At 49.7% G+C, this 14,327-nt stretch overlaps 1 protein-coding gene across 1 annotated transcript; it reads left to right on the top strand.

Annotated features, from left to right (window-relative positions):
• The first annotated feature begins 1,339 nt into the window (after positions 1-1,339).
• Positions 1,340-8,018, top strand: LOC119390952 (uncharacterized). The gene has a single exon (XM_037658662.2). It carries the CDS (start codon positions 1,343-1,345, stop codon positions 3,290-3,292), a length of 1,950 nt encoding a protein of 649 aa, XP_037514590.1. The 5' UTR covers positions 1,340-1,342; the 3' UTR covers positions 3,293-8,018.
• The last annotated feature ends 6,309 nt before the right edge of the window (positions 8,019-14,327 follow it).

Raw genomic sequence — 14,327 nt, 5'->3', positions numbered from 1 at the left:
TTGTCACTTGTGTTCACCTTGGCCACCTTCGTCAGGAAATCCCTATGTACCTGCGCTGTTCTTTTAGCCAGTTATTTTATCGCATGCGGGATGACATCCCACGTTGTCCGCAGCTTCGAGGCAACGTGCGTTATAGCGGTCGACGTCCGCATTGCTGTAGCATAGCCGTATGCCGTCAATGCACTTAGCGGCGGCTTCTTCGCGTGTCACAAGGAGGCTCTCAATCAATCTGACGTCATACTAGGTCAGCATGAGGCCATCGCCCAGCCTAATAAGAAATGAAGAGAACACTGCGTCATTCTGATGGACCACGTGGACGAGTGGATGGCCGTCGAGTGTCTGAGGGGACTTCTGCCTTCAGCTCCCTCACTTGCCTTGCGTTTCAGTGTGTACGTTTGCGGTTAATGTGTTGATTGAGACTGTGAATCACCTGTAGCACATACCCGCCTAGCATTAACTGTGGTATGCGGGTATGCGCCACCCGTGACAGATGGCGCCATATTTACAGCCAAATATAACAAAAGCGGTATTATGAAAACAGGTCTTATTTTTTAACAAGAAATAATTTAGTCTTTAATTAGCGAAAGCGTAGAATAAGTGGCACAATATTTCTGCCCACTTGCTGGGTCTTCAAGCTACATGCAAGTTGTAAAAAAAATGAGCAAATTAATATAAGTTCGGTGCGCCTGCATGGAGTTTGTTTCCATTAGACAAAGTTCCTGCAAAACCAATTTTGGATGAAGAACTCACCTGGGACATTAATCGTTGCAGCTGTTTTTCCGTGAAGCCATGTTAACATAGTTCATAGAGAGCTGCCACAATACCAGTCAAGCTTCAAGGCGAAATCTGGTTGAAGATGAACGTTCATTTGCTGTGGATATCTTTTTTGTTAAGTTTACATGACAACACGGCCCGTGCATCATCAGCCTTTCACAGCTGGTGCACTGCGCCAGAAGTGTCACTCGAAGCGCATGCGCGCAACTTCGCCACTCCTTCGTTGCCGTCGCGCAGCGTGTTGGGCGTTGATACGCGCCAGACCACTCGAGCGCATCGGCGAGCACGACACAAAATCTTGGAAACAATGAATGTTCTTTAGCCTTGCTTGCAATTTTATTTGCAAGAAATAAAAAGAGGGTAGTAAATGCGACAAAATATAAGTTCAGAGTAGCCAGACGGTGACCATGGAGCTAACCTGAAATTTACAACGCCAGACAAACTCTTAATGTTGCCACTTTGCCACTCTGCCGCAATGTAGCAACCAACGGCAAACGTGTTCACGGTATACGTTTCTCCTAATTACTGGTTATGCTTTCATGCAGGTCCAACGCGTGGCCGCAGTTAAATGATCAGACCGGAAAGACCTACCATCCGAGCCTTGCTCCTGGGATTCCTTGTCATTGGCGCCTACTACTGTATCCAGAAAGGAGTCGTGACCGACGTCACATACTCTCCTCAAGCCAGCTCCGTGGCACCGAATTCCACAGATGACAGCGTGGCAACTACAACGGCCAAGCCGATGAGGGAACGGTACATCGTGGACACTCCCGGCTGCAAGATCCCGAATTTTGACCCTTTCGACGAGAGTGTACGTGGATATTACAAAAAAGTGGGCCGGTACAGTTGCAAGGGCAAACCGTCGTTTATTCGACTTGTCAACAGCACCATACCCGTGGTCGATGAGCAATCGCTGTTGACCACCTTCAAGTTCAAACCGAAGAACGTGCGGTGCACTTATAGGGAGATATACCGAAACGAATCATTGCGCGTGCCGGACGATTCATTCTTTTTAAAGCCCGAAGTGGAACTGAGGTTTGGCGAGCCACTGAAGGTCGAGTTCGCACACGTGCAGTGCTACCAGGGGGCTAACAACAGCCTGTTTCACCAGGAGTACCTGCTCGTGCCGCTTCTCAAGAAGGACGTCGAAGAGCGCTGCCAACAGGCGCGCCACGATGTCAGCGACAAAGGAAGTGGACTGAACATCCTTGTCCTCGGACTTGACTCTGTGTCGCGGCTCAATTTTAAGCGCCACTTCAACGAGACCGGCCGCTACGTGCAGCATGTACTCAAGGGTTACGAGCTGATGGGCTACAACAAAGTGGGCCTCAATTCTTACCCCAACCAAACGCCGCTCCTGACCGGGCTGAGTGGGGAAGAAGCGAAGAATGCGACCGGAGGCAAGTTCTTCGACACGCTCGACTTTCTGTGGAAAGAGTACGCGAAGAAGGGCTACCGCACCGTGTTCCACGAAGAGCAGCCCAAGTACGGCCTTTACAGTTACGTGGGCGACGGATTGAGGCACGCGCCGACCGACTACTACACGCGTCACGCTGTCATGGCCATAGACAAGTCGAAACTCAAGAAGAACTCCTACTGTCTCGGACCGAGGCCACCACTGGAGCTTTACCTGGACTACATGTTGGGCTTGCTCGAAGCGCTAGACAAACGGCCCTTCTTCGCCTACTTCTGGATGAGCGAGCTGGCCCACGACCACCTGAACATGGCGGGCCACTGCGACATTCCGATGAGGGCAGCCCTGGGCAGGTTGCACGAAAGCGGCATCCTAAACAACACGGTTCTTGCCTTCATGAGTGATCACGGCCTCAGGTTTGGATCGTTGCGGCGCACATACATCGGCAGGTTCGAAGACAGCCTGCCATACGCGTTTCTCGTGTTCCCACCCTGGTTCCTACAGCAACACCCGCGATTCGCCGCCGCACTCGAGTTGAACCAGAGGCGGCTGTCGACTCATTTCGACATGCATGCGACGCTGCTGCAACTGCTCCACTCTGGGCTGCCTAAGACGGTGACCAAGCACGGCCAGAGCTTGTTGCACGAGTTACCCGTGACGCGGACTTGTGCCGACGCTTCTGTACCGACTCAATTCTGCGCGTGCGTGGAGACGGAGGCGTTTCCAGTGAACCATCCGCTGTCACTGAAGGTCGCGCGCTTTGTAGTCGCTAGCGTCAACACACTCGTCGGAAAACATCTCACGGGGAAGTGCACCACGTGGGTACTCAAGTCGGTGCTCGCCATCCATTTTTATCCGCGCCCCGCGGTCTCCGGGAACACTACGGATAGCGACTACTGGGTCAAGTTCTCCGCTGCGCCAGGCGACGCCCTATTTGAGGCGACTGTGCGTCACTCCGTCGACTGGAAGGCGTCCACCTTCTCCTTGGTGCAGCAGGCCGATAGGCTCGACTGGTACAGCTCACACTCGCATTGTGCGCGTGGCAGCCTCTGGGAGAAGTATTGTCACTGCAAAGAGGCTCCGACTGCAGTTACACTGCATTGAAAAATGCGCTCGTTCATCCATGCTTCGTTGCAAAGGATTGTCCCCGATGTTTGCGACGACACTACCAATCTGTGATGCACAAGGGTGTTTGTATGAATGAAGCAACCGTCACTGCAGCAGAAGACTATTGCGATGGTAATTATGTGGACGCTCCAGGCGCATTTCCGTCGTCACCGTCGTCGTGAGGTTTCGTAGAAAGTCGAAGAGCGACGTCATCACCCCGCCGCGCTTCGCTGACCTATTTGCAAGTGATAGCGCGCGAGGGTAGCCGATGCTCGCGACTCAAGCGGAGTGGAAACGCGCCGGCAGTTTTCCCGCGAAAGGCCCATGGATGTTTCGAATGACAAGGGGGGGGGGGAGTTAGTGTGCGCGTGGCTCCGACAGGAACTGCGAATGTCGAACCACAGGGACCGGTAGCGCACGCACTATCTTGACAGGGATCAGCAGACGACTAATACCTCTGTCCATTACGGTCTGCTCGTAGAGGGAACACGCGAGCGCGTTGCCGGCGGCCCGTGCAGCGACTACTGGCGGCGAGATTTGTAAATACGGCGCATGCCCATAGAATCGTAAGGGCTACGCGTGCCCGGCACCGTCTGCTACTTCTCCGCCCATGCGCTAGGCAAGTGCTTGAAAGCGCTAGAACGCGGTTCCGTTTTTTCGAGTTCCGGTTTATCTAGCCGGCACTCTGCTGCTCTTCGGGTGTTCAGCAAGCAGAAAAGAAAATATATTGTTTCGTGTATTACTGCAGCATTTAGCCAGTTTTAAATGGACAGGGCTCTTTCCAGCAGAAGCAACGTCTGCAGAAACTCCTTTGATAAGATATTTGCGACATCAATTGCACGTGCTGTTTGATGAAAATTATCCTATTACAACAATAGAAGCGCACAATAAAATAAAAAAAAGTGCATGAAACGACACGCGAATGTAAACGAGGAGAAAACTCATTGAGTCATTGGTTACATATTTGCGAAAGAGGCTATATGCGGCAAGAACTAGCCACAATACTTGTGAAGGATGCAATGCTAGTATGGTGGCAAACGTCCGTACTCCTTTAAGTGGACAAAAAAAAAAAACAGGCGCAGCTACGCACTGGTGGTGCGATGACTGAGGAAACAGAGGAGCTGGTGGCGTCCCACTCTGCCTTTTCCTCCTCCTCACCCTCACTATACATGGCTATACTATGCTCCTCTTTTCCTTCACCATCATTCCTCTTTCTGACCACCTTGCCATACTGTTCTGGCGATACCGGTTGTCTCGGCCCTTACCACAACGGCAGGGGGCAGCAGAGGAACACGTAAAAGGCGCATTGTGCTTCATCATTCGCAACGATCTCGGAATAGTTTCTATCACATGATCCCTCGTGTACGCTTAATGTAAACAATCCATTTATATTAGATTGCTATAAACGTATTACGAGGAACTGTGCCTTAGATGTAGAAAAACTGAAAAAGGTATCGCCCGCTCATTCTAGAAGTGCCTAATTTTGAGCTGTTCAACATTACAAACTGAATTTATTAGCGCACTGTAAGGGTAAAAAAAAACTGAAAGACAGTAAGAAAAAGCATAGGTTGGCCTACGTTGGTGGGGTGGACACGAAGGAAACGAAGTTTAGGGGGTGAAAAAAGAAAACGGAATACGGAGATCCAACGCAGTTGTTGGAATATCCGTGAATGGAGGCTTGAGCGAAGTAGTAATGAAACGGTGTAGCACTATCTGACTATCGAACGAACGAGAACTTTCGCCGGAGCCGATGTTGCGACAAGGGCACTAGTCTTCGCCCGGTCACCAACTGCTTTTCTTAGCAGTGGCTTAACGCGTGTCTGGCTCAATGGTCAAAACCCCCAGCGGTGGAAGAGGCGCAGAATAACTTTGCACAGCAGGGCAACTGACGTTTGATTTATCAAAAAGAAGAAATACAAGGAAAAAGGTTTGGGGTGGAGGCGGAGAGCAGGATGAGACATAGGTCGATGTAAGGTTGTGACGGTTGCCGCAGCGGTGGAATGTCCGCATCCAACGCGGGAGGTGCATTATGGAAACGCATGAAGAGAGGTAAAAAAGAAGCTGGGAAGAACGAATATTCTTTTCCTGAACGAGGTCAGTCTCCTATCGAAACGTCGACGAAATAAATGAAACTTCTTGAAGGGCTACTTCGGACACTTATGCATACATACCGGCTGTTTTAGCACACTCGGGCCAAAATTAAAAAAAAAACTTGCTCTATGAAAGTTCTACCTGTGTATATTAACGTAGTCCTGTGTACTTAGAACGTCGATAATTCCATTACCGTGTATTACCATGTATTTATTGAGCCAACTTTTAAAACTTGCTTGAATCAGTAAAATAATAACTTTAATTTGTAAGGCGCCTTCAATCTCGGTTCCAGTTAGCTGGGACACCCCGTATCAGTATGCGTGCAGAGAGATAGAGAGAATTTCATTTGAAACAGTCTTGCGGGAGACCAAACAAAAAGCTGCAAAAATAGCTTCGGGGGTCTGGCCACCCTGCGCAAACAACGGAAAACAAGCCGCGGTAAATGCGCGGCGTCAAGAGCCTAAAAAGACGCTTTGCGCTCGTTAGGGTGGTCGTCAGAGAAAAGACGCAAAAGGGAATAGTTATGAACCATAGTCGTGTACTTGAGTTCTTCAATGAATATTCCCCTAGTGAAAAGCAGTGGAACCTTGGTTAACAAACATAAGCCGCTTACGGTTACAAAGTACCTGTGCCTGATGTATAAAGGAACATTAAACTCAATGTTAAGCCCTAAACACAAAGAAATGAACAGGCTAAAATTAGATATGGTGTTTCTTTATCAACAAGCATGCATATTGGACCATGAGGTATCTCCAAAGTTAGCTCCACGAAGAAACTCAGGTCAGGGTCCGCCTCGGTGTTACAGTAGTTACGGTGCTTACAGCTGACCCGAAAGTCGCTGGTTCGATTCCGGCCGCGGCGCTCGCATTTCGATGGCGGCGAAATGCTCGAGGCCAGTGTACTGAGCGATGTCAGTGCACGTTAAAGAACACCTGATGGTCGAAATTTCCGGAGCCCTTCACTACGGCGCGCCTCTAATAGTCATATCTTGTTTCTGGCACGTGAAGCCGCAGATATTATTATATATTAGCACTCAGGTCTAGCACACGTCCCCGAGAATCAAAAATGAGCACTTATACGTACATCTAAAGATGGAGACATTGCGTATAAAGCCAACAACAGACCCAGTGCACTAACATCGGTTTGTTGTAAGACGCCGAAACAGATATTTTCTAAACACACTCGGCAGTATTTATTGTAAAACAAACTTCTCAGCAGCCATCAACATGAATTTCGTCAGAGCTTATCAACGGTGATACAATTACTACAAGGTGTGCATGGTTTTACGAAGTAATCGATGGCGAAGGACAGGTAAATTTTACATTCTTATGCTTCGAGAAGGCTTGTGATCAGGTCAATGAACTGTCCAATAAATTAGAGACTATTTTAGGAAATGCAAGTGTAGTAAAATAGGCGGAAATTCAGCACCGACAGTTTGTCAGCACTGATGGATATAGGTGGGAACCCTGTGACGTCACGAGTACCTCAATACTTGCGCCTGTGTTGCTCCTGTCTTCATCAACCACCTGAACGAAACCGCGTCTATTAGAGCAAGGTTACCCGCAGACCGCTGCCTAATATGTACTGACGAGAAATCGCTTGGTGACCGAATTTTTTTCAACAGGTTGTCATGAAAAGTACGTCAGCGATGCGACACGCGGCAGATCACCTCTCAAACCAGTAAAAACGGTATATATCATCATATCGTGCAAACATGAATCTCTGCCATTCATGTTCACACTGCAATGTCAACCACATGATGGAGTAACAAGCTGAAGCTACCTGATTACGGGTATCGCGTAATGTTAGTAAACTTCGACCACAGTTGAACTAAGAATTCTAAAATAGCCGACCGGCGATCACGAAATATTTTACGTGTTCTTAACAACTCGCATTCCTTGCCACACAGTCGAGCGTTTGCAAGATGCTTATGCGCCCAATATGCAGAAGGACCCATCTTCGTACGAAGCGCAGAACTCACAGGGACAGCAAGGAAGAAACACACAAGATGGACCTGTACCAACTGGCCCGGTCTGCTTGTTTATTAAGATGTAAAATGATATGCGCGTGCAGTGTGGGACGATATCGAAAGCACTCGATATCAAAGAAAGTGCGAATACGGGCATTATAGTTTATTCTTTACTGATATCCGCCGTAAAAGGCAGCGATTATACTTTAGGCTGAGCTTCAAGCTTTAACTCTACTTTATATGCGTTTATGCAGCCTGGTTCTCTTATCATGCGTTCGTGTCTGCACGCTTGCCTTATTCTATGATGCGTAGCTTTTTTTCTATTTGATCACGAATGGTGTTCAACTTCTTGATAAGCTTCTTCTTTTAAGTGAATCAAAGACCCGCACAGTGCAAAATAAACATAGCAGCTACCCGAAGCAAGAACGTTTTCACACAAAAATGCTACAAATACTCATTTTTTTTCGTGAGCACGTGGTTGGAATTGTTTTTCTGGAAACATTGTAAATAAATAAAATCAATTAAATCTCATGAACGTTTGCCGCACCCGTGCAAGAATATTTTGAGCAATAGGACATACATTGTACTGTTTTATTCTGCGGCGCCGTTAAGTTTATGTTAATGCATCTTTCTTACCACTACTGCCTTTGTTCTGATGTTAAATGGCGGTATCTGTAAATAAATAAAAATGTTATGTTCATGTGTTTGACATGTCATACTTGCCACCGACGTAAACACACGCGAGGTAAAAGGACCTGCACGTCGTGCCCATCGAAGTCGCTTCGCCGTCCATGGCAATACCTAAGCTTACGGCCCTCTAAAGCTTCATTGCGGAGGAGAAAGCGAAAAAAAAAAAAAGAGCTTACTATTGATCGCAAAAATAAACGCTTTCTTGGCAGTTACCGTTTGGTCCTGTTAATCTTTGTTGCCTCGTTTTTCTTTTCGTGCTGTTTCCCGTAAGCAAGCTGTACTCATTTTCTGGCGACCGACGAGCTTTTATACTGAGGTTAAAGTTACGCAAACGCAGAAGACGCCAAAGAGAAGACACGACACACACAAGCATCCAGGCATCCCATGCCTAGATCGTGCACGGCAGACAGAAGGTTGTCGCTGTATCATATTTTGCCGCTCACAAATGTTGCTCGCGCCTTTTCCGCTATTGTTCTTTTCGGCGTGACTGATTCAGAGGCTGGCAACACTGCGCTTTGAGAAGCAGCTGTTGTCCTGCGGAACCGCAAGATCAACGACGTGTTTAACTGCCTATATACACGGCCTACGAAGACCCGCACTCAGAGGTTCACTTCACGGTCAGCCAGAGCTTTACGCCACTGTACTCATATTGTTACGAATATATTTAACTTATTTACAGTATGGAATAGTCCAGCAGTCAAGATGTCGGTTGTGTATCTTCAGAACACCGGCACGTCGTCTGCCTCTTCTTCGCACACCTCACCACAGTCATAGCTCCCACCCCGCTACATCGACCTCCGGCGGCGAAAGCGCCGACTCGGCGCTTGTTAGCAGGTGGTGGGCGAAAGGTACGGCTTCAGGCGAGCGACGTGGATGACGTTGGAAGACGCAGAGGTCGCCGTATGGTCCAGAGGGGCGATGTCATAGGTAACCTCAGTCACCTGGCGTAGCACACGGTAAGGGCCGGAGTACTTGGGCAGAAGTTTTTCGGCCAGGCCAACATGCCGAGACGGAGACCACAGGAGAACGAGGTCACCCGGATTGAAGCGAACGTTCCGGTGGCAACTGTCGTATGTATGTTTCTGGCGGAGTTGCGAGTCCGAAAGGCGTCGATGGGCGATCTGACGGGCCTTTTCGGCTGTGCTAATAGCGTGGCGAGCATATTCGGTGGACAGGTGGGCAGGGGTGGGTACGAGCGTGTCGAACGGCAAGGTCGGTTCTCTTCCATACAAAAGGTAAAAGGGAGAATATCCAGCAGTGCCGTGGTGCGAGCTGTTGTAAGCAAAAGTGACAAAAGGTAGCGCAATGTCCCAGTCGCGATGATCAGTCGAGACATACATGGCGAGCATGTCAGTGAGCGTGCGATTCAAACGTTCTGTGAGTCCGTTCGTTTGGGGTGATAGGCCGTCGTAAGCTTGTGCTTGGTTGCACAAGAGCGAAGTAGGTCCTCGATTACCTTGGATAAAAAGTAACGACCTCGGTCCGTGATAAGTTGACGAGGAGCGCCGTGATGTAAGATGACGTCTTGTATCAAAAACTCGGCGACGTCTGTAGCGCAGCTGCTCGGGAGAGGTCTCATAATGGCAAAACGGGTCGAATAATCCGTAGCGACGGCGACCCATCTGTTACCGTTGTTAGAAAGTGGGAAAGGTCCCAAAAGGTCGAGGCCGACACGAAAAAAAGGCTCAGCAGGTACGTCGATAGGTTGAAGGAGCCCGGCGGGGTGCACAGCTGGCCTTTTCCGGCTTTGGCACGACTCGCAAGAAGCGACATAACGATGTACGGAACGGTAGAGGCAGGGCCAGAAAAAGCGTCGGCGGACACGGTCGCACGTTCTGGCAACACCAAGATGGCCGGCCGTTGGTACATCATGTAGTTGCTGAAGTACGGTCGAGCGGAGATGAGTGGGTACTACAACTAGTAGTTCCTGTCCCACTGGGCGCATGTTCCCGCGGTATAAAATGCCGTCGATGATGACGAACATGCGAAGCGAACTGTCCGTCGAGTCAGTATTCAGGCGGGTGATTAGATCTCGTAGGGACGCGTCGCGCTGTTGCTCGTCACCGATGTTGCCGAAAGCGGAGAGCGAGGAAATACAGATGGACGTGTCATCCGTTACGAGGTCTGGATCGTCGACGGGGTACCGAGAAAGGCAGTCGGCGTCTCGGTGTAGACGGCCGGACTTGTAGACCATTGTGTACGTGAATTCCGGGAGGCGCAGAGCCCAACGAGCTAGGCGCCCCGTTGGATCTTTGAGTGCTGAAAGCCAGCATAGAGCGTGGTGGTCTGTGGTAACGGTGAAATGTCGACCATATAAATAGGGGCGGAATTTACCAACTGCCCATACAAGCGCCAGGCACTCGCGCTCAGTAATAGAGTACTTGCGTTCGCCAGGAGAAAGGAGCCGGCTAGCATACGCAAGAACTCTATCATGACCGGCGTCGGTGCGGACCTCGGTTGGAGCGGACGCGTCGAAGTGGGCGAGGATCGGCGGTGTGGTGAGCAGCGTACGGCGGGAAAAAGCACTGGCTTGGTCAGGACCCCACCAAAATGGCACATCTTTCTTGGGAAGGTCAGTGAGGGGGCGGGCAATATCTGCGAAGTTTCCGACGAATCGTCGGAAATATGAGCATAGGCCCACAAAACTTCGAACGTCTTTGGCACAAGTTGGTACGGGAAAATCGAGGACAGCGCGAACTTTGTCGGGATCGGGTCGGATGCCAGATGAGTCGACGAGATGCCCTAGAATAGCAACTTGGCGATGGCAAAAGTGGCACTTCGATGAATTAAGTTGTAGCCCAGCCGCACGAAACACGGAAAGAATAGACGAAAGTCGGTCGAGGTGAGACTCAAAGGTGGGAGCAAATACAATGACGTCGTCCAGGTAACAAAGGCAGACAGACCATTTAAAGCTGCGCAAAAGCGTGTCCATCATCCGCTCGAACGTGGCCGGCGCATTGCACAAACCTAACGGCATGACTCTGAATTGGTAGAGACCGTCAGGCGTTACAAAGGCGGTCTTCTCACGGTCTAGGTCGTCTACGGCGATTTGCCAGTAACCAGAGCGTAGGTCTATCGAAGAAAAATAGGTAGCACCATGAAGGCAGTCCAAGGCGTCATCGATACGAGGAAGCGGGTAGACATCCTTTTTGGTGATCTTGTTTAAATGCCGATAATCCATGCAGAAACGCCAGGTGTTGTCTTTCTTTTTAACTAAGACTACAGGGGAAGCCCACGGACTCGAAGAAGGCTCAATAATGCCTTTTGTGAGCATCTTGTCGACCTCCTGTTGAATAACATGGCGCTCTGATGGTGAAACTCGGTAAGGACGCCTGTGAATTGGAGCTGCATCACCGGTATCTGTGCGGTGCTTGACTTGCGAGGTTTGACCTAAGGGCTTACCGTCAAAGTCAAATACGTCAGAGTAGGTCATAAGGAGATCACTGAGGTCTTTAACTTGAAAGGGAAAAAGGTCTAAGCCAATCATCTTGGTTATGTTGTTGTGCAGTGTAGAAGAGGTGACTGCGTCGACTCTATGCGGGTTTGGAGAGACGACAGCGGGCAGTTCGGGTGACACCGATGAGATCTGGCACTCGTACGACGGTGACAGAGTAGCGAGAGCAATGCCTTGTGGTAGGACTTGAGGGCTCAATCCGAAGTTCAGAAGAGGAAGGCACGTCTTGTTCGCTGTAATAGTTACAACTGTGTACGGAGAGGAGACGTTGCGGGCCAGTAGAACACTGGGAGAGGGAGAGACCACGTAATCTCCATCCGGTACACTGGGATATGGTTCAACAGCGACGCAAGTTTGGGCTTGTGGTGGCAGACGAACAGCCTCAGCACACGAAAGTTTCGTCTGAACCACCTCCGACACGTCGGCGGACACAGGCAAGTCAAGTTGTACAACACCGGCCGAGCAGTCAATGACAGCAGAGTGGTCAGACAAGAAATCAAGTCCGAGGATGACATCATGAGGACAATGAGCGAGAACATGAAACAGAGCGGACGTCTGGCGGTCGGAGAACCTCACACATGCCGTGCACATTCCGAGTACAGCCGGTGTTCCTACACTAGCGACACGTACAAATAGGGACTCGGGCGGCGTAAGGACCTTATTTAATCGTGCACGGAGATCAGAGCTCATAATAGAAATATGTGCGCCGGTATCAATGAGGGCAGTAACAGGCAGGCCATCCACTTCCACAGCAAGCAGGTTCTGGTCCGTAGTGAGGGTCAGCAGAGGGTTTTCAGGTCGGGGGTCGAATGCAGCAATATTCTTAAACAAAAAAAATGAAGACAAGAAAGAGATGGGAGCTACAGCACTGTATTGACTTGACTCCTGCAGTGGCCTTGCCTAAAGGCGAAGAACGTTGGTAGAGGCCGCAGCTCAGGCCAAAGATATAGACGCAAGCTTACGGGCAGGCGTAAGCGTTCAGGGCCCGGTGTAAACTTCAGCTACGAACAGCCGGGCGAAAACGTGCTAAAAAACGTGCAAACAGAGCAGGAACTGTGTCCTAGGATGGCACGACACGTGCCCGAGATTTATAAGGCGGACAATACGTCAGTCACCATAGGTGCAGACCAGGGGCGTAGCCAGGGGGGGGTTGGGGGATTCAAACCCCCCCCCCCCGAAATTTTTCAGTTTTGCTTGCGTATATATACACGCGCACATACAAACGCACGCACGAACATACATAAAGTATGGTCGAACCCCCCCCCCCCCCCCGAAAAAAATTTCTGGCTACGCCCCTGGTGCAGACTGTTGCTGCATGGGCGATCATTTCGCACCCTTAAAGCATTTCCGTACCCCCGCCAAATCATGCCGCCAAACCAGCATTGGCTTCGCGCATTCTTTCTGACTGATCCTCACTGCACGATGCCACGTGGTTGCGGCACCGAGTTCCCCACACGCGCTGGACCCCTTTCCCCACAATATTCCACTTGAAGGTTCCGTACCAGGCAGTGTCCGAGCAGCAGCTGCATGGTGAATATACCCGAGGCTGCCGGCGTCGTGAAAACCCTAATGTCGTTCAATCCAGGAAGAGCTCTTTCAATGCCAAGGAAACAATGGCTTCCTGTGCCTGGTTTCAACTTCGAGTACCCGTGTGGCCGAGATTAAAGACCCTTTGATCTCTTCAAACAGCGATGGTCTTCGCGCCGCGCGTATTCCTCCCCAAGCTTCTCTCTCGCGCGAGACGCAGGGCATTTCTGTCGATGATAGCCATTGCGGAAGCGCTCTCATAAATGGGCCCCGAGTAGCGGCTTGCTCTCACTCGCCGCTTGGAGCGTCTTCGGCGAAGCGTAGCGTAGAACGCACGGAATATAATGGCATCTGTGTCACATTCTTTGCTTTCACACAGCAACACGATAAGTGATAGTTTATTTACCGTGAAACTTCTCTAGCGATTGCGCCAGGAGGGTTTATGCCAATACCAACACACAATGAACATTCACGTGCAGATGGAAAGTAATGCACGCGCTTGAGCTTCGTTGTGTGAAGCCACGAGAAGTTGCATTCCAAAAACTCTGGGTCTGTTCTATGACTCACGAAATATTTTGATACTATGGCGCCTTCGCTGGCACTTTAACTGACATTAACTGCCAGATTCTATCAGAATAAATTTGAAATGTTGCCTTGAAGACAGATTTTTCTCTCTTTCTAAAAGCGTTGCGTTATGGCAATCGCTTTCATGGTTCAAGTCTTTTGCGTACTCGATTGGGATAACAGCATGTTACTAGAAAATGAGAAAAATCTGTCTTCAAGACACCACTTGGAAACTATTGTGATAGAAACGACCGACAATAGGTTAAAGCCAAATGACGAACTCCGTCTTGATATCTACACCCGCGACTTACCTCACATGTTAATGATTTCATAAGCATCGTTTCACACGTCCTCGTTTTCATTGTGAACAAGGGCCCCGTCAAAGGAGCCGAAACATCTTTTTTTTTAATTCTTTCTCGTTCTGGGTGCGATGTTGCCTCCCGACAGTTTTTACGATGTTGCCTCCCGACAAGACCTCGACCATGGTGGTAGAAGAGGACAGGTGGCTGTAGCTGAACTGGTTGAGTTGCTCGCGGCCATCGCTAGTTTCGCGATGGGTTTGTGGGCAGAAACACGCGCATCGCAAGCTTTCGCTGTGCTGTACAGGTCGGTTACTATAGTTAGTTTTTTTCTGGCTTTAAAACGTTGTTTGTGTTTTCGATTGTGTGTAGTCGCTGTCTGCCAGCTTCGCACATAAAAATAAGTGTACGAGGCGCTATGGAGCTTAAAATGTTCTA

The sequence above is a fragment of the Rhipicephalus sanguineus genome, chromosome 4, assembly GCF_013339695.2.
Source record: "Rhipicephalus sanguineus isolate Rsan-2018 chromosome 4, BIME_Rsan_1.4, whole genome shotgun sequence".
In the NCBI taxonomy this organism is placed as follows: domain Eukaryota; kingdom Metazoa; phylum Arthropoda; class Arachnida; order Ixodida; family Ixodidae; genus Rhipicephalus; species Rhipicephalus sanguineus.
The sequence above is the reverse complement of the archived record's forward strand: the minus strand, read 5'-3'. Positions and strand labels throughout refer to the sequence as shown.

Excerpts from the sequence above, each read along its gene's own strand:
- LOC119390952 (XM_037658662.2), top strand. The coding sequence starts at position 1,343 with ATGATCAGACCGGAAAGACCTACCATCCGAGCCTTGCTCCTGGGATTC.